At 46.9% G+C, this 19,923-nt stretch overlaps 1 protein-coding gene across 1 annotated transcript in view; it reads left to right on the forward strand.

The window, feature by feature from the left end:
* Positions 1-19,923, forward strand: part of ELP3 (elongator acetyltransferase complex subunit 3) — an 87,229-nt gene that overhangs the window by 40,160 nt on the left and 27,146 nt on the right. Inside the window, exons 9-10 of the mRNA XM_072143844.1 lie at positions 5,284-5,410; positions 13,137-13,330. Of these exons, the coding sequence (XP_071999945.1) occupies positions 5,284-5,410; positions 13,137-13,330 (321 nt within the window). The remainder of the gene's footprint in view (positions 1-5,283; positions 5,411-13,136; positions 13,331-19,923) is intronic.

The following is a 19,923-nucleotide window of genomic DNA, read 5'->3' on the forward strand; positions in this document are numbered from 1 at the left end:
TCTGGCAGCCTGGTCTCCTGCAAAAATAAAATGTCGGCTTCAACACGGCCGAGAAAATCAAAGGCCGCAAATCTAGCCGCATCAGACTTAATGCTGGCGACATTAATGGACGCCAGCGTCAACGGAGTGGGTGCCGCCATCATGAGTGATTGAGTTAGACGGCTTTCTTTTTACCCATCTTACCACCACCCTCGGGAAATGAACACCCCCTTTTTAGACATATTGTGGTGTCCATCTCCCGCACCTCTGATGCTTCAGGGGCAGATCCAGGACCTGCCCCCTCATCCTCGTCTCCAGACTCTGGGCCAGTCTCCCCTCCTGAGGACCCTGACTCCCCAGGGGGAGACTCGGCACCTCCTGCAGGCTCCGCCACCTCTGGCCCTTCACCCTCAGCCCCTCCATCGGCAGGAGGCGCTCCATCCAGGGCCAGGAATCGATTTGAAAGTTCGACCAGCGGGGGGTCGGTTGCACCTTCCTTGGGTACCTTAGTCAGGGAGGGAGAAGATCTTACACCTCCCTTCTTTTTACCCTTTTTCTTCTTTTTGGCGCCACGCTTACGCTTTTCCTCTAGCCACGCCCTATTATCCTCGTCCATACTCTCATAATGGGAGGAGTCTGAGGACGTGGCACCTTCCTCTCTCTCGATCCTCCTGACCTCCTCATCCAGTACATCCTCCCCTGGGGCCTCAGCGACAGGTGTGGTCTCTAGGAGAGCGCCAGAGGTTGTCCCAGCAGCCCGAGACTCCCCCCGCTCTCTCTCCTGTTGACGCTTCTCTAGACGCCTTAGCTGGGCAGGCGTCTTTTTCCTGTCTTTCTTCCCTGGCCCCTCCATTCCTCCACCTCTGCTAGGCCCCTCCCCAGCAGATTCAGCCTCATGGCTTTCATCCGCTGAGGCTGAGCCCGCATTAGCGAAGGAAAGAGGACAACGACTGTACGGGTGACCGAGATCACCACACAGGTTACACCTAATCTGCCCTGTACAGGATGCAGCGAGATGGCCGACACCCCCACACAACGCACACTTCTGCACGGTGCAGTTTGCGCTGAAATGTGTGGGGTCACCGCACCTGTGACACAGCCTAGGCTGCCCCCGGTAGAAGATCAGGATCCGATCCCTCCCCAGGAAGGCTGATGAAGGGATGTGGGCGACTGAGTTACCTGAACGCCTCAACTTCACCATGAAGGTCCAGGCCCCTGACCAGATACCAAACTCATCACGATTTTTCTCGGGTACTCCCAGTACCTCTCCATAACGATTCATCCAGGTCATGATGTCAAAGCAAGATAGTGATTCATTACGGGTAAGAACGGTCACTTTCTTGAGTTCGCTCTGGCGGGACACTGCTTGCACAGCAAAGTCCCGCCACTCGGGCTCGTTGTATCTCAGCTCATAGTTGGACCAGAAGAGCTCAAGCCCCTCCGGCCGAACAAAGCTGATATCAAACTCAGATGTACCATAGGGATGGATCAAGGCAAAGATGTCAGCCGCCTTGAAGTCCATCTTCAGCAGCAGCTCAACTACCCGTGCCCGAGGGGGACACACATCACTGCCACGCCACCGAAGACGGACCACATTCCTACGGTTAGCACCCGGCCCGGTTGTCGGGAGCGACCATGATGTCTCCCTGCCTCTTTGCTCTCGGAAGGCAGACAGGCCGTGCCTCTCTATCCAAAACGACAAATCAACCTCCTGCCCCGCTACATTGATCGTCCTTTCTCCCTTCTGTAAGGCCTGCAGGAGGCGCCGTTGCAAAAAGCCGTCCCCAGAGCCCAGAGACGAGGATGATGGACCCCTACTTCCCCCAGCAGCGACACTGGCATAGCTCTTAATAGGGGCCGCCACTGGGGGAGCAACCGGACCAACCCCTGCACCCACCACATTAACACTACCCACCTGCATGTTACACTCAGCCGCGCCACTCACACCACCAGTCCCTCCATCACCCACCCCCAAAGCTGGAAAAGATTCTCCACCACTCACACCATTCACATTATCCACCACAACATTACTGACTCCACTCACACTGGCTGGACCAGCAACAACATTAGCAGACAAGACCACCTCCGCATCTTCAGGCACAAGGGACGGGGGTCCCCCCGCAGCGCATCGCCCAGAGGGGACCCCAACTTGTGTCACACTTGTGCCCTCCACATCATCGGTAGCAGATGTTATTTTACTTTTCTTAGAGGAAGGTAGGAGTCGCCGCTGATCTTTGGCTGGTATGTGGCACCGCTGATCCCCACCTTCCTCAGCACTCCTCTGCAGACTGTCTCCAACACCAACACAAAATAGGACTTTAGGTTTGGGAGGTCCGGAGCCCTCAGCCTCAGCGACCCCTCCACACTGCCGCCGCTCCATAACCGAGTGATTAGCGGCAACAGCATGAAGAGGCGCCGAGGCACCGGAAGCTGCCACCAGTGCCGGGCTGTCCCCCCCTCCCACTGGGGGACGCACCACAGCACTGGATTTGGATGGTATCGCAACAGCCGAGCCGCCCTTACTGTCCGGCCTCGCGGCCGATGTCTCCCCTGCTCCCCCACTGCTACCACAAACAGAGACGGAGCCCATCGCCACATCAGATGTCACACCTGTAATCTCCCCGCTCCCTGGCACTGAGTCCACTGCAGGACCTGTGCTGGGCTGGGTAACGGGGCTCGCACAGTGAGCTGACCCTGCGGCCGACTCGGGTTTTACGGGGAGGGGGCTGTAGACTAGACTCACCACTTCCACGGATTTGGTCTTCTTCTTTCGTGGTTTGCTGCCCCCCGGTGCATCCTCCGGCAGATCGTCTCCAAAAGTAAAGTCCTGGAGGTGCACAGGGGACTCGAGCTGTCGGATCTCCTCCATCAGCGCCCCTCCCTGGTGGCTGTCACTATCCTCACCCGGGCCGGCAGAACCGCAGCCAGATGACATAGCCGCTTGTCCTGCAGGGGGCCCACTGCACGGTACCGAACTTTCCTCCTCCATCTGACTCTCTGGCTGAAGCCCCATCAGCCGCCTCTGCTTTTCCTCCTCCATCTCCCGGAATCTCTCATCATTAAGGATCTTTTCTTTAAACGGCCCGCTCCTCTCCAGCAGGTAAGCTTTCCTCTCCTCCAAGGCCTGGATGTCAGTCTGGAGCCTGGATATCTCTGCCAGAATCTGCTCCTTCCTCCTCTTCTGGGCAGAGCTTGCCCTGGCATGGGCGCACCTGAGCTCCTCCCGCAGTCTCCTCACCGTCTTGCTGGCTTCTTCGTACTCAGAGAGGTGGCCCAGAGCCCGGGAGGCATAGCTGGAAATAGACTCCCGGGTCCTCAGCATTCCCCAGCCCTCTTCACTGAGGTCAGCCTCACCTCTCTGAGCACTCAGCTTTCCTGCGGTATCCAGCTTTCCCGAGGTATCCAGCTTTCCCGAGGTATCCAGCTTTCCCGAGGTATCCAGCTTTCCTGAGGTATTCATCTTTTCTGAGGTCTTGCTGCTTTTTGAAGCCTTAGCTGGCCTGGGGGTACTTGGAGCAGCATTGCTGCTGTTCCTTGCAGATCTTCTCACCCCCAAGGCTTCCGCAGCGCTGGCCGGTTCCTGGCTACCCCTGCCTCCCGCCGGCCTAGACCGGGAAGCAGGAGCCTGGGACTTGCTGCCCTGGCTCATGCCTGAAAACCCACTCCCTCCCTGGGAGAGGAGAGAGCAGGCCCCAGGTGGAGGTGGTTTTCCCTGGAGCTCAGGAGCAGCAGCAGCACACAGCCTCTCACAGCAACAGACAGCTAACGAGCTGATGAGCAACACCAGAGATGCACTCACTATCTGCTGCTGGTGCAGTCACTGTGTACATACATGACATTACTTATCCTGTACTGATCCTGAGTTACATCCTGTATTATACCCCAGAGCTGCACTCACTATTCTGCTGCTGGTGCAGTCACTGTGTACATACATGACATTACTTATCCTGTACTGATCCTGAGTTACATCCTGTATTATACCCCAGAGCTGCACTCACTATTCTGCTGCTGGTGCAGTCACTGTGTACATACATGACATTACTTATCCTGTACTGATCCTGAGTTACATCCTGTATTATACCCCAGAGCTGCACTCACTATTCTGCTGCTGGTGCAGTCACTGTGTACATACATGACATTACTTATCCTGTACTGATCCTGAGTTACATCCTGTATTATACTCCAGAGCTGCACTCACTATTCTGCTGCTGGTGCAGTCACTGTGTACATACATGACATTACTTAACCTGTACTGATCCTGAGTTACATCCTGTATTATACTCCAGAGCTGTACTCACTATTCTGCTGCTGGTGCAGTCACTGTGTACATACATGACATTACTTATCCTGTACTGATCCTGAGTTACATCCTGTATTATACCCCAGAGCTGCACTCACTATTCTGCTGCTGGTGCAGTCACTGTGTACATACATGACATTACTTATCCTGTACTGATCCTGAGTTACATCCTGTATTATACTCCAGAGCTGCACTCACTATTCTGCTGCTGGTGCAGTCACTGTGTACATAAATGACATTACTTAACCTGTACTGATCCTGAGTTACATCCTGTATTATACTCCAGAGCTGCACTCACTATTCTGCTGCTGGTGCAGTCACTGTGTACATACATGACATTACTTAACCTGTACTGATCCTGAGTTACATCCTGTATTATACTCCAGAGCTGTACTCACTATTCTGCTGCTGGTGCAGTCACTGTGTACATACATGACATTACTTATCCTGTACTGATCCTGAGTTACATCCTGTATTATACCCCAGAGCTGCACTCACTATTCTGCTGCTGGTGCAGTCACTGTGTACATACATGACATTACTTATCCTGTACTGATCCTGAGTTACATCCTGTATTATACCCCAGAGCTGCACTCACTATTCTGCTGCTGGTGCAGTCACTGTGTACATACATGACATTACTTATCCTGTACTGATCCTGAGTTACATCCTGTATTATACCCCAGAGCTGCACTCACTATTCTGCTGCTGGTGCAGTCACTGTGTACATACATGACATTACTTATCCTGTACTGATCCTGAGTTACATCCTGTATTATACTCCAGAGATGCACTCACTATCTGCTGCTGGTGCAGTCACTGTGTACATACATGACATTACTTATCCTGTACTGATCCTGAGTTACATCCTGTATTATACCCCAGAGCTGCACTCACTATTCTGCTGCTGGAGTTTCTGTGTGACATACCCTGTGAAATAGTTGTATTTTCCTAAGGATTTAAGATGTATTTCGTAACTTTTTGACTTGTTTCTTCTTTTTCAGAGGTCACACGGTGAAGGCGGTCTGCGAGTCTTTTCACATGTCTAAGGATGCAGGTTTTAAAGTGGTATCTCACATGATGCCTGATCTGCCAAATATGGGCTTTGAGCGAGATATTGAACAGTTCATAGTAAGTGATCTATTATGATGATGTGTTTCTATAGCTGCAACGTATTGTAGGTTACCAGGAGTTGTATGTGCAGTATAGGACAGTATTGTTGTTACTATAGTTTGTATTCTGTCTTCTTACCATAATGCAACCTGAGGCCATTCACATGATGTAACATGTTATGATATTCACCTGCCCAGTGTAGAGACTTCTGGCAGTGGTCAGGGGTCAGCATGGGTGCTCTGACCCCTCTCTGGCTACACCTCCCCATACACAGCGAGCTGCCATGTCCTGTATGTCCTGACACCTTTCTATCATAGCCAGCAGTGGTCAGGGGTTAGCATGGGTGCTCTGACCCCTCTCTGGCTACACCTCCCCATACACAGCGAGCTGCCATGTCCTGTGTGTCCTGACACCTTTCTATCATAGCCAGCAGTGGTCAGGGGTCAGCATGGGCGCTCTGACCCCTCTGTGACTACACCTCCCATACACAGGGAGCTGCCATGTCCTGTGTGTCCTGACACCTTTCTATCATAGCCAGCAGGGGTCAGCATGGGCGCTCTGACCCCTCTGTGACTACACCCCCCATACACAGGGAGCTGCCATGTCTTGTGTGTCCTGACACCTTTCTATCATAGCCAGCAGTGGTCAGGGGTCAGCATGGGCGCTCTGACCCCTCTGTGACTACACCTCCCCATACACAGCGAGCTGCCATGTCCTGTGTGTCCTGACACCTTTCTATCATAGCCAGCAGTGGTCAGGGGTCAGCATGGGCGCTCTGACCTCTCTGTGACTACACCCCCCATACACAGCGAGATGCCATGTCCTGTGTCCTGACACCTTTCTATCATAGCCAGCAGTGGTCAGGGGTCAGCATGGGCGCTCTGACCCCTCTGTGACTACACACCCCATACACAGGGAGCTGCCATGTCCTGTGTGTCCTGACACCTTTCTATCATAGCCAGCAGTGGTCAGGGGTCAGCATGGGCGCTCTGACCCCTCTGTGACTACACACCCCATACACAGGGAGCTGCCATGTCCTGTGTGTCCTGACACCTTTCTATCATAGCCAGCAGTGGTCAGGGGTCAGCATGGGCGCTCTGACCCCTCTGTGACTACACCCCCCATACACAGCGAGCTGCCATGTCCTGTGTCCTGACACCTTTCTATCATAGCCAGCAGTGGTCAGGGGTCAGCATGGACGCTCTGACCCATCTGTGACTACACCCCCCATACACAGGGAGCTGCCATGTCCTGTGTGTCCTGACACCTTTCTATCATAGCCAGCAGTGCTCAGGGGTCAGCATGGGCGCTCTGACCCCTCTGTGACTACACCTCCCATACACAGGGAGCTGCCATGTCCTGTGTGTCCTGACACCTTTCTATCATAGCCAGCAGTGGTCAGGGGTCAGCATGGGCGCTCTGACCCCTCTGTGACTACACCTCCCATACACAGGGAGCTGCCATGTCCTGTGTGTCCTGACACCTTTCTATCATAGCCAGCAGTGGTCAGGGGTCAGCATGGGCGCTCTGACCCCTCTGTGACTACACCTCCCATACACAGGGAGCTGCCATGTCCTGTGTCCTGACACCTTTCTATCATAGCCAGCAGTGGTCAGGGGTCAGCATGGGCGCTCTGACCCCTCTGTGACTACACCTCCCCATACACAGCGAGCTGCCATGTCCTGTGTGTCCTGACACCTTTCTATCATAGCCAGCAGTGGTCAGGGGTCAGCATGGGCGCTCTGACCTCTCTGTGACTACACTCCTCATACACAGCGAACTGCCATGTCCTGTGTGTCCTGACACCTTTCTATCATAGCCAGCAGTGGTCAGGGGTCAGCATGGGTGCTCTGACCCCTCTGTGACTACATCCCCCATACACAGCGAGCTGCCATGTCCTGTGTGTCCTGACACCTTTCTATCATAGCCAGCAGTGGTCAGGGGTCAGCATGGGTGCTCTGACCCCTCTGTGACTACACCCCCCATACACAGCGAGCTGCCATGTCCTGTGTGTCCTGACACCTTTCTATCATAGCCAGCAGTGGTCAGGGGTCAGCATGGGCGCTCTGACCCCTCTGTGACTACACCCCCCATACACAGGGAGCTGCCATGTCCTGTGTCCTGACACCTTTCTATCATAGCCAGCAGTGGTCAGGGGTCAGCATGGGCGCTCTGACCCCTCTGTGACTACACCCCCCATACACAGCGAGCTGCCATGTCCTGTGTGTCCTGACACCTTTCTATCATAGCCAGCAGTGGTCAGGGGTCAGCATGGGCGCTCTGACCTCTCTGTGACTACACCTCCCATACACAGCGAGCTGCCATGTCCTGTGTGTCCTGACACCTTTCTATCATAGCCAGCAGTGGTCAGGGGTCAGCATGGGCGCTCTGACCCCTCTGTGACTACACCCCCCATACACAGCGAGCTGCCATGTCCTGTGTATCCTGACACCTTTCTATCATAGCCAGCAGTGGTCAGGGGTCAGCATGGGCGCTCTGACCCCTCTGTGACTACACCCCCCCATACACAGCGAGCTGCCATGTCCTGTGTATCCTGACACCTTTCTATCATAGCCAGCAGTGGTCAGGGGTCAGCATGGGCGCTCTGACCTCTCTGTGACTACACCCCCCATACACAGCGAGCTGCCATGTCCTGTGTATCCTGACACCTTTCTATCATAGCCAGCAGTGGTCAGGGGTCAGCATGGGCGCTCTGACCTCTCTGTGACTATACCCCCCATACACAGCGAGCTGCCATGTCCTGTGTATCCTGACACCTTTCTATCATAGCCAGCAGTGGTCAGGGGTCAGCATGGGCGCTCTGACCCCTCTGTGACTACACCCCCCATACACAGCGAGCTGCCATGTCCTGTGTGACACCTGTCTTGAATATTACGCGTTTAGGCCCACTCTCTGTGCACCTGTATAAGAACAGCTGATATCAGTACAGTACACAGTTACAGATTTCCCCTATACTTGGCCCATTATACCAGGTTTATAGATGTTCCGGTTATGGGTTTTGTCATTGTTTTTTCCTTCCTGTAATTCGGGTGAGTCAGCCGCCTCTGCTCCGTCCTGGACTTGTGTGGTAAGTGGTCGGGAAGGGCTCTTCAAGCCACAGATAAGGTAATTAAATTAATAGTTGTAATAAATCACTGGATCTCCAGACACGATTAATGGGGTTCTGGTCAGACCTGACACCTCATTCCCCCAGCGCGGTATCTCTGCCTCTGCATTGTCACCTCACAAGAGGAATGAGGTGACACCTGCTCTGTAACGTCCTGGAGGGGAGCGCGATCATTAATCACAGGGGCTGCGAGACGTAAACATACAAGTCAATATCAGGAAACTGTTTACAAGGGGGGACTCCCTGATAGGAAGGGTCCTATTGACTCCCATCATTTCCAAGCAAACTCAGCAATGTCCCTGCACCTCTTCATGGTCTGATCGTGATCCAGGTTCCTACTGTGACAGCAACACTTGCCTTAATTCTTCTTTACCGTCTTACACAACCTAGGAATTGTCCTGTGATGCCGCTATACATGAATATAACTACTATAATACTGCCCCCTATGTACAAGAATATAACTACTATAATACTGCCCCCTATGTACAGGAATATAACTACTATAATACTGCCCCCTATGTACAAGAATATAACTACTATAATACTGCCCCCTATGTACAGGAATATAACTACTATAATACTGCCCCCTATGTACAGGAATATAACTACTATAATACTGCCCCCTATGTACAGGAATATAACTACTATAATACTGCCCCCTATGTACAAGAATATAACTACTATAATACTGCCCCCTATGTACAGGAATATAACTACTATAATACTGCCCCCTATGTACAGGAATATAACTACTATAATACTGCCCCCTATGTACAGGAATATAACTACTATAATACTGCCCCCTATGTACAAGAATATAACTACTATAATACTGCCCCCTATGTACAAGAATATAACTACTATAATACTGCCCCCTATGTACATGAATATAACTACTATAATACTGCCCCCTATGTACAAGAATATAACTACTATAATACTGCCCCCTATGTACAGGAATATAACTACTATAATACTGCCCCCTATGTACAAGAATATAACTACTATAATACTGCCCCCTATGTACAGGAATATAACTACTATAATACTGCCCCCTATGTACAGGAATATAACTACTATAATACTGTCCCCTATGTACAAGAATATAACTACTATAATACTGCCTCCTATGTACAGGAATATAACTACTATAATACTGCCTCCTATGTACAAGAATATAACTACTATAATACTGCCCCCTATGTACAAGAATATAACTACTATAATACTGCCCCCTATGCACAAGAATATAACTACTATAATACTGCCCCCTATGTACAGGAATATAACTACTATAATACTGCCCCCTATGTACAAGAATATAACTACTATAATACTGCCTCCTATGTACAGGAATATAACTACTATAATACTGCCTCCTATGTACAAGAATATAACTACTATAATACTGTCCCCTATGTACAAGAATATAACTACTATAATACTGCCTCCTATGTACAGGAATATAACTACTATAATACTGCCTCCTATGTACAAGAATATAACTACTATAATACTGCCCCCTATGTACAAGAATATAACTACTATAATACTGCCCCCTATGTACAGGAATATAACTACTATAATACTGCCCCCTATGTACAGGAATATAACTACTATAATACTGCCCCCTATGTACAGGAATATAACTACTATAATACTGCCCCCTATGTACAAGAATATAACTACTATAATACTGCCCCCTATGTACAGGAATATAACTACTATAATACTGACCCCTATGTACAGGAATATAACTACTATAATACTGCCCCCTATGTGCAAGAATACAACTACTATAATACTGACACCTATGTACAGGAATATAACTACTATAATACTGCCTCCTATGTACAAGAATAGAACTACTATAATACTGCCCCTATGTACAAGAATATAACTACTATAATACTGCCCCCTATGTACCTACTTTATGTATGCATTTGGATTATTCTCTGAAACTGTGATGTTGTGTCTTTGGGGTCTTGATATTTTCTAGCTGTTTCATCTGACGTTGAGGAGACATATACTTGATGTAAGTGGTAGAAGATGTGAAGCAGAATATTTTCTGGAAAATGAATTATAACACTTTGTCCGCTTCTTCTTGATGGACTCCCACACACTGAGGGAGTTAATTTCTTACCATAAAAAGGAAAATATAATAAAAACCTTTAGACTGTAACGTTCTGGTTTGACGCGACTTGTAGTCCCAGGGAAGGACTGACGGCTTTCCTCATGTCAGGACGGGATCGGCAGCACCACGGATCTGCTGCCTCACATTATCTGCTCTATGAGGTGGAACATTAGAAGTCAATCCTTGCGTCAACTGTCTGAGTTACTGTTACGTTTCATTTTTGTCAGCAGAACTCAAGATTTCTCTTTATAGTTTTTTATTGTAGTGGCCGGCCACCCAAAATTACTTGGGTGGATCAGTGACCACTTTATTCTAGGTCAATGCTCCCCAGTCTCTTAAGTTGAAGGCCACGTCACACAACATCAACCAGAAGATGATCAGTTCCCCCGTTCATTATGGCAAAACGTATCCATATGATGTCGTTTTCAAGATGTTTTATGAAAAATCCAATTTTCTGACACATGGACATCCTATAAGCCAATGGTGGTCACCTCATCAGTCCCCTTCTACACTCATTCTGACAATTTGTTACTTTGTGGTCAACTTGACCATATTGTCCATTTCCGACCCACAAGAATGTACCTCTCCGTTATTCGTTGTCTGAGGTGGCAAGCGCTCTGTCCGCTTAATTAAGGATACGTGTAGATTTTAAATCGAACATACAGCAGATAAAAGCAGACAAAGGCCTGTCCATTAAACTAACCCACACATCTAAACATATCTTTATAAACTGCTATAATACCACAGTATAACTATCCCTATATTGTGTCTCTCCATACTTCGAAAGTTCCACAGTCTGTTCGTAAAGCATATTAATGTTCTTCCAGCTCAGCCACTACTCTGACTTCCTGATTGACTTTGTGATTGAATGAGTGGCCATTTTTTGTACGCCTTACGTAATGCCTTTCCTTGTCGGAAGTTGGACAATTTAGGCTGGGGAATGTGGGAAGTCCATGCCCACGTGATATCCAGGTTTGTATCAATGAACCTTCTTACACTCGCTGTAACCACACCCAGTGTTTCCTTTACCATCAATATGAAAGCAGCATTTACGATTATGAGATGTCTAAAAGTTCTCCATGAAGACGGCTCTTCCATATTTCCTTTTTGATTTTTCTCTGTTTAATCTTTTTGATTTTGTTGGTTTGCTACACTAAACACGGCTTAAGCATTCCGCACATTCCGCTAGTGACGCAACGTCTATTGTCCTATAATCGGCTTGTAACATTGTAGATACAGGAGCTAATCCCCAGCCGCTCGTCCCCAGATCCTGTGATCTCACTCCTACACCCTCTGGGTAAATCTGAACGTCACAAGCTCAGACCGATTTATCAATTCCCATATAATTTATGTCTATGAAGCTGTAAACCTGACAGCACATTAACCGCTCTGTCATAAATGCTCTGTTGCTGTGTATACCAGAGTTTAGGATTTGACGGGTTGATATTTGTTCTTTATGGGTGGCAAGCGCTCTGCTCACGTAATTTAGGATACGTGCAGATTTTAAATCAAACATACAGCAGATAAAAGCAGACAAAGACCTGTCCAATAAACTAACCCACACTATCTAAACATAGCTTTATAAACTGCTATAATACCGCAGTATAACTATCCCTATATTGTGTCTCCCCATGCTTCGAAAGTTCCACAGTCTGTTTGTAAAGTTGACTTTGTATATATGTATGCATATGTTAATGTTCTTCCAGCTCAGCCACTCCTCTGACATCCTGATTTTTAGGGCTATGATTTCTCTTCAGGCGCATGAACTTGGCTAAGCTACATTATTCACCCTTCCCTCAGGAAGGAGAGAGCCTTTATCTGTGTGTGACTGACTTCCTGAAGAGTTCTCGGCTCCCTCATTCACCTCTACCTCAGGAATTCTTTTCGGCCCACTATCTCGACCTCCTCATTCACCCTCCCTCAGGAATTCTCTTCAGCAAGTCCCACAGCCAGCACCTCCCTCATTTCTGATGGAGGGGGGAATGAGCTAGAGGCACGGCTGACCAAGAAAGAAATAATATGTCACACTCGCCTCAGAGGAAAGACTTGCATGGGATCATTTGTATAGATGGGGAGTCAACTTTATGAACGGACTGTGGAACTTTACAGGAATGGGGAGGAACAATATAGGGATAGTTGTACTGCTGTATAACAGCAGTTTTCAAAGATATGTTTAATTAGTGTGGGGATAGTTTATCGGACAGGTGCCCTTTAAGCTGAACGTTGACCGATTTGGATTGAATTCATAAAAATAATTCATAAAGTTGGTCAGCTTTGTAAATACATGATGAAAGCAGTTTCTTGTGCTGGTTTACAGTCATGAGTTACAGAGCATCCTACAAAATAGTGCAGTCATGGAGACATTGCTTATCCTATACTGATATTGGGTTACACATGAAGTATTTTTGTATCATCTGCATGTTTTATTATGTCATGTTCTTCTCTCTTGTACATTCCTAGCATCTACTGTTTTTAAATTGTAGGAGTTTTTTGAGAACCCCGCTTTCAGACCCGATGGTATGAAACTCTACCCAACCCTAGTCATTCGCGGCACTGGGTTATATGAACTTTGGAAAACTGGAAGATACAGAAGCTACTCTCCGAGCACGTTGGTAGACCTGGTGGCCAGAATTCTGGCTCTAGTTCCACCCTGGACCCGTGTCTACAGAGTACAAAGGTGAGACTGAATAAATATCCTGAATATTATCTTCACGAGTGTGTATCTAGATAGACCCTCCAAAAGTGTACAAAAATTGGTCTGTGAAGAGTGTATGTAGTGGGACTTATTTGTGAGTTTCGTTGCTCGTAAGATCATTGAAAATAACACAACTTCAAAGAGGTATTCGTCCATGGGCAGCCTTCGAGAAAATCCTATTGTCCGTGTCACATGCACATGCGGCCGAGGTTTGACAAGAAAATCTACGACCTTGCTGGGAACCGCGGGAGGAATAAAAGAGTCTATTGGATTTCTGAGAGGTAATAACCATTAGACCATTAAACAAATACATTCGGCTCTCCTTAATAGACTCCGTGCTGGAGAAGATAGCCCCGCAACGCTGAATTAATTACTTTATCCTTTTTATTTTTCTTTCTCTGTTTCCCTGTGAGGATTCCTGAAAACCTCTGATGGGAATGAGAAAATATATTTTCCCACTTGTGCGGTGTTATTGCAACTGGGGTGATGAGTCTTTGCTTAGCGAGTTGTAGGCCATATGTAGAAGTTCGATCATCCTGTGACCTGTGTGACTTTATGGGTTTCTCAAACTGTGTAGAACCCCTGGCCATTTGTAGGTTACGACAACTTTTATCTAAGCCAAGAACAGTCCTTCAGACACGTATTAGAAGGAACCCTTGTCGGACTACTCCCACTACTAGGAGGAAGGTCCACCAATTTACACCTGTGTTCTGATCTACGTTCCATGTAAGGTTAGAGGTGTCCACCAATCTATTGATCTCTGCACCATGTAAGGTTAGATGTGTCCATCCATCTACAGATCTATGTTTCATGTTAAGGTAGATGTGTCCACCAATCTATTGATCTCTGTACCATGTAAGGTTAGAGGTGTCCACCAATCTATTAATCTCTGCACCATGTAAGGTTAGATGTGTTCACCAATCTACTGATCTCTGCACCATGTAAGGTTAGAGGTGTCCACCAATCTATTAATCTCTGCACCATGTAAGGTTAGATGTGTTCACCAATCTACTGATCTCTGCACCATGTAAGGTTAGAGGTGTCCACCAATCTATTAATCTCTGCACCATGTAAGGTTAGATGTGTCCACCAATCTACTGGTCTCTGCACCATGTAAGGTTAGATGTGTCCACCAATCTACTGGTCTCTGCACCGTGTAAGGTTAGATGTGTCCACCAATCTATTAATCTCTGCACCATGTAAGGTTAGATGTGTCCACCAATCTACTGATCTCTGTACCATGTAAGGTTAGATGTGTCCACAAATCTATTGATCTCTGTACCATGTAGGATTAGATGTGTCCATCCATCTGCAGATCTATGTTCCATATTAAGGTAGAAGTGCCCACCAATCTATTGATTTCTGAACCAAGTAAGGTTAGATGTGCCCACCGATGTAAGATTGTAGGGACACATCACTTGGCCCTATGTTCTTTACCGCTAGATGGCATAATCTCTACACAGAATATTCACTGATCATGTACGTAGATGGTTCCTCTTTAGAGTCCATGTCCATGACCATACCCAGTATTTCGCTGTCCTCCTGAGACCGTTCAGTATGGTTAGAGCTTGTTTTACCTCTGTTTTATAGACAGGTTGGATGATCTGCTGCTTTTAGTAGGATTTATCTGCTGCACAGTTTTCCGAGGAGCGATTTGTCTCTTCTAATGCAGCGGTAAAATCCCGAGAGAAAAGATCAATGAGGCCTCCAGTGAACGGCGCTCCGCTCGCTGACAAATGGCTGCGCTGCCAAGAAGGAGAAGATGCTGGCGACTCCCCGCTCTCCTAGGATGTTTTATGGAGAGATCTGGAGAATGCCTTAAAGGCATCATAAACTGTACATTCAGAGTTAACAGCTCGTCTCCGTGACAGTGAAAGTGGGAGTAGATATCGGCACTTTAATGTTACTATTATATCCCATGTAACATTCTCTGCTTCTGCACCACATTCTGCACCACGGTCTGGTTGTCCATCAACACACGGCTGGAAGACTTTGGATGCTTTGACTTCTATTTCTGGTTTTATCCAATCCCACATTATTTTTTTGTTTAAAGACTGTATTACTGGCCTATTAGATGGCAGACAGGATTGCTTGCCAACATTTTAAAGGAAATCTACCACTTGGATATCAAGCATTTAACCAAAGCCACTTACTGCTCGGTGCTTTTCTGCTGATAAGGCATCATATCTTCATTTGGGGATCTGGCCATCGCTGATCAGGCACTCTACCTACCTGCTCTCAGGTACACCCCCTCCACCCCATTCCACTTCTCAGAGGGTTGGTGATGTCGGCTCTTAGGAGTTCTCACGCACACACACATTTGGTCTCTGTATAAGGCACACGATTGCTCCTCCGTGTAGCTGCGCGATATAGAGGCCAAATCCTTGTGCGTGAGTTCACCGGTTCTCGGGGAATGGAATGGAGGGGGTGTACCAGAGAGCAGACAGGAAGCATGCATAATTAGCCATGGCCTAATTGCTGAGGAGACTATACGACAAGGTCGGCTCCAGGTTTCAGTAGGCCCCTTGGCGACAGCTCCTCAGTGGGCTCCTTTGCAGTGAACTCACACGGCGGCATTAAAAACGCAGAAGCTAAAATGGTCACCTGTTCCCTAAAATTTTCCCTTGTTTATCATCCCAAACAGCCCCTCGTGGTTATTTTATATAAAGCCCCCCTCACCCGTTATGAATTCATTAGATATAGTCCCCTCACCCCAGGGAATCCTTATGTACAGCCTTATGTAGGCCCTCCAGGGAACCTTGGGCCCTGGCACTTGCCCAGGTATGCCCCAACTGGCGGCGTCCCTGCTATAGGACCTATCTCGGAGCACCTGACACTGATTTAAAAGACTGTTTTTTGGCAAAAGTTAAAAGTTTAGAAGCTAATAAAGATATTATCCCTAATCAGCCCCGACCTGTAAGTGACGATGGTTAAAAAACTTGCTACCCAACTGGTAGATTTCCTTTGAGAGAGATTGCTAAACTAAAAGGGACGAATATTCAATAAGAGATGTATATATTTGATTTGGACCGAAATTGTAGACAATCTGGGGGAGATTTAGCAGAAGACTGAGCGCAGAACTGTTCTAGTTGCTCATGGCAACCAATCAGAGCTCAGCTTTCATTTTTATAAACAGCTGTGAGTAAAAGAAAAGCTGCGCTGATTGGCTGCTATGAGAAACTGGAACAGTTTTGCTCTCTGACACTTCTGATAAATCTCATCCTGAAATGGGCTTATTGGACCCTGATCCCTGACTCCTAATTAGACACTGATCTTGTTTTCCGATCTTGAATAAGCCTCTTTTACTAGTATAAACACCAATTTGTAAGCATAATACCACCTATCATCACCCAAAATCTTAGATAATACATTTATATCACTTTTTTACCCCGAAATGTGGCTATTTTTGAATTTTTACATTTTTTTCGCTACCGGTCTGCTGGTAACCCTGTGAAAACTTTGAAACACTTTTCTGCTTGTTTCTAACCGAATGCCGGAAAACATAAGGAGGAGATCTGTGGGCACGATCCAATCACGGATAAGACGCATAAATAGTTCTATTGGTAACTTTTACCAGAATGGCCAAAGAATGAAAAATTTTAATTGCCCAGTTGACGGTAAAAAGGAGAAGGACTTCTCCAGGGCTTGTGGGAAGAGATTAACTCTTTGGTCTAGAATATATAATTACCTCTATGACAAAGCAGACATTTCGGGCAGATACAAGTGTCTCCCTGTAGTAACTTTGTTCTAAGAAGATCAATATAAAAGACTGGATCGTCCACCTCACCGGGAGCCATTGTCCTGTGTTATCAGCTTCCACAGTGAAAAACTTGATCCATTGTCCCTGGGTAGATAGGACGTCATTGGGTATGCGGGTGATGACTCCTCCATAATTAAAGTCCTCTTCAAATGGTTGCACGTTCGTCAAACAATGTGAACTATTCTTTTGTATATAGAAAACTAATTCTGCTAGAAACGGGACATGACATTGAGTCATACGCTCCGAGCCGTATTCTTGTTTTACTGCTGCAGCAGCATCATAAAAACTTTGGGAACCAGTCACTAGCTGTATTTGTGAACAATGTGATGACAGGTTCTCTTAGACACCTATTAGCTAAATGCCACCCTTCTTTTAGCTAAAAATAGTTTCCCTCACATCCCCATAGAATCAACTTTATCTTACCTGTCATACAGCCAGATCCTGAGCGGGTCAGAGGGGGTGTGTCCTTACACGCGACTCCTCCTCATGCCTCTGTCTCACCATTCAGCACTTCATGTCATGTGACCAGGGTGATGTCATCTATGGTCCTTTACCCACTAACACTAACTAACCCACTTGCAAAATCTACCACATGTATGTATCTGATCACATGAAATCACAGCAGCCTCCATGGACTTCTACTCCTCCTCATGCCTCCACAGAGACATGCTGCCATCAGATACAAACAGGGGGTAGATTTTGCAAAGTGGGTTAAGGACTTTAGATGACATCACGCTGGTCACTTGACATCCAAGGCATGGGGAGGTGCCACTAGACTTAGCCGAGGTCACTCGCCCCAAGATCTGGCTGTATGCCAGGTAAGATAACAGAGTTGATTTTATGGGGATGTGAGGGAAACTATTTTTAGCTAAAATAAAGAAGGCATTTAGTGAATAGGGTTCTGTGGGACCTGTTTTTGTGAAAAATGCTGTGACGGATTTCCTTTTAAGGATAAAAAAATTTCTTTGTTTTAGCCGGTATTGGCTCTAAAAGAGGTGGATAAATGTAGACAAGAGTCTTGCAATCCAGGTATGCTGCTTCGTCATGGGTCTCTTCCTGCAAAAAACAGCAGGGTTGTCTAATTTTTAAGAGGCTTCCGAAAGTTTCCAATAATTTTTTTTTGGTAGTGCATAAATTTGAAACAATATTGTGTTAAAGAATATTTTGGGTAAACCTTGTAAGTTGAGATACTGTGATGAGTTGCAAGAACCACGGATGGGTTTTTCTTAGTATCATCACAGCAGATAAGGTGAAAACTTTTGTCACAAAGTTTTGAAGACTCTCAGCCGAATGCTTTGAAATTGGCGTGGCGTTGTACAATTTCTATTAAATGTGGCTTTAATTTTGAGGCTGTTGAATGGGCTGATAATCCGACTACTTCCCAGGAATGACCATTCCCAGATAATTTGCAATTGGGTGACGGGGTGGCCATGTGTCCCACCAACCATCCAACCATGAGTCAAACCTCTAGCCGGCACTCACAGTGCAAAGTTGTAACAAAGTAATCCCTGTGTGTTCCCAACAAACTTGCGTCATTATAACCTACTTTGTATAGATAGGGAATCGGACGCCAATCTGCATCTCGTTTTTCCAGCATCAACCTCGTTCGTGTAAACAATGCAGTCTCCTTTATCGGGATAAAGAATTTCTCAGGTTTTCTTTCTGGTAGTTCTGTAATCCAATTCTCCGCTAGTGACCTGACTCACTGGAGTATTACACCACGAAATAGGTCGTCACCTGTATCCGGCAAGTTACAACATCTCAATTCCATGTATTTTGTATCCTAAGGCTCCAAACGTGTTTCCCAAAAATTAAATTCGGCTCACCTGCCTGGAGCCACAAGACGTAGGACGTGACAGGACACAAGCTTTAAATTAGTTTACACCTAGCACATGGGTTTACTCTACATCTATCAGGAAACCAATGACGGGTCAACATAAGTTATTACATGAGGCAGAAATGTAATTGGCAGCTATGTAGCATAGTGATGGTGCAGCCGGTGCTGCAGCACATCCAGCAATATGTCCGGCATAGGCGGAGCTGTCGACCACACTATGCGTTTTAACAACCCCTTCATGTAGCATGCCGTACTCAACGAGATATTGATGTACATGCTGATTTATGACTTCATGTAGTATATAAAGAATGGAGATATAACAAATTGTAAACCGTTTTGAAACCCATTTCGAAGACTGTGGGGAGGAGCTTGTCCCGTAGGTGTCAACGAAGCCAAGAACACAACTATTAATCAAGTTTGGGTGTCCTACAATTTGAGAACACTACTTTGCATATTTTATTTTAGGCATTGTTGGGGTATGTCAGTGTCGTCATTGGAGGAAGCCCCTTTATCAACCAACTCTTGTCCTGAAAAGGCAAATACTGTGTTACAATTTTAAGACGACCCACCAGGTTCCTTTTAATAAGGGGTTAGTATCGGAAATCCTGTTCCTATTTGCCAAATGGTCCAAAATTACAGATGCGTGGACCAGAAGTCCCACTCCGGTTCAGCCGCCATCCTAGATGTATTGCTGGATTGGCAAAAGAATGACCCTAGCTTGCCAATGCCCTGGCCAATCAATGCCATGGCTAGTTGGTGAGGGTGTTCATCTGCCGGTTTGAATGTTTAGCCGGCAATATGTCTGGGTCAGCGGCCAAACCTGAAGTGGGTCCCCTCATTTCTTACCATGAAGTGATCACCTACATTTTTGGTATTTGGCATCTATATTACAGAAAAGATTCTTTTCTTATCTATTGGACCAAAATTAATCAACACAGTTGGGTTCTTCATCAGTCTGTTACTACCTTACTACCTCAC

This window comes from Engystomops pustulosus, chromosome 3 (assembly GCF_040894005.1).
Source record: "Engystomops pustulosus chromosome 3, aEngPut4.maternal, whole genome shotgun sequence".
In the NCBI taxonomy this organism is placed as follows: Eukaryota; Metazoa; Chordata; class Amphibia; order Anura; family Leptodactylidae; genus Engystomops; species Engystomops pustulosus.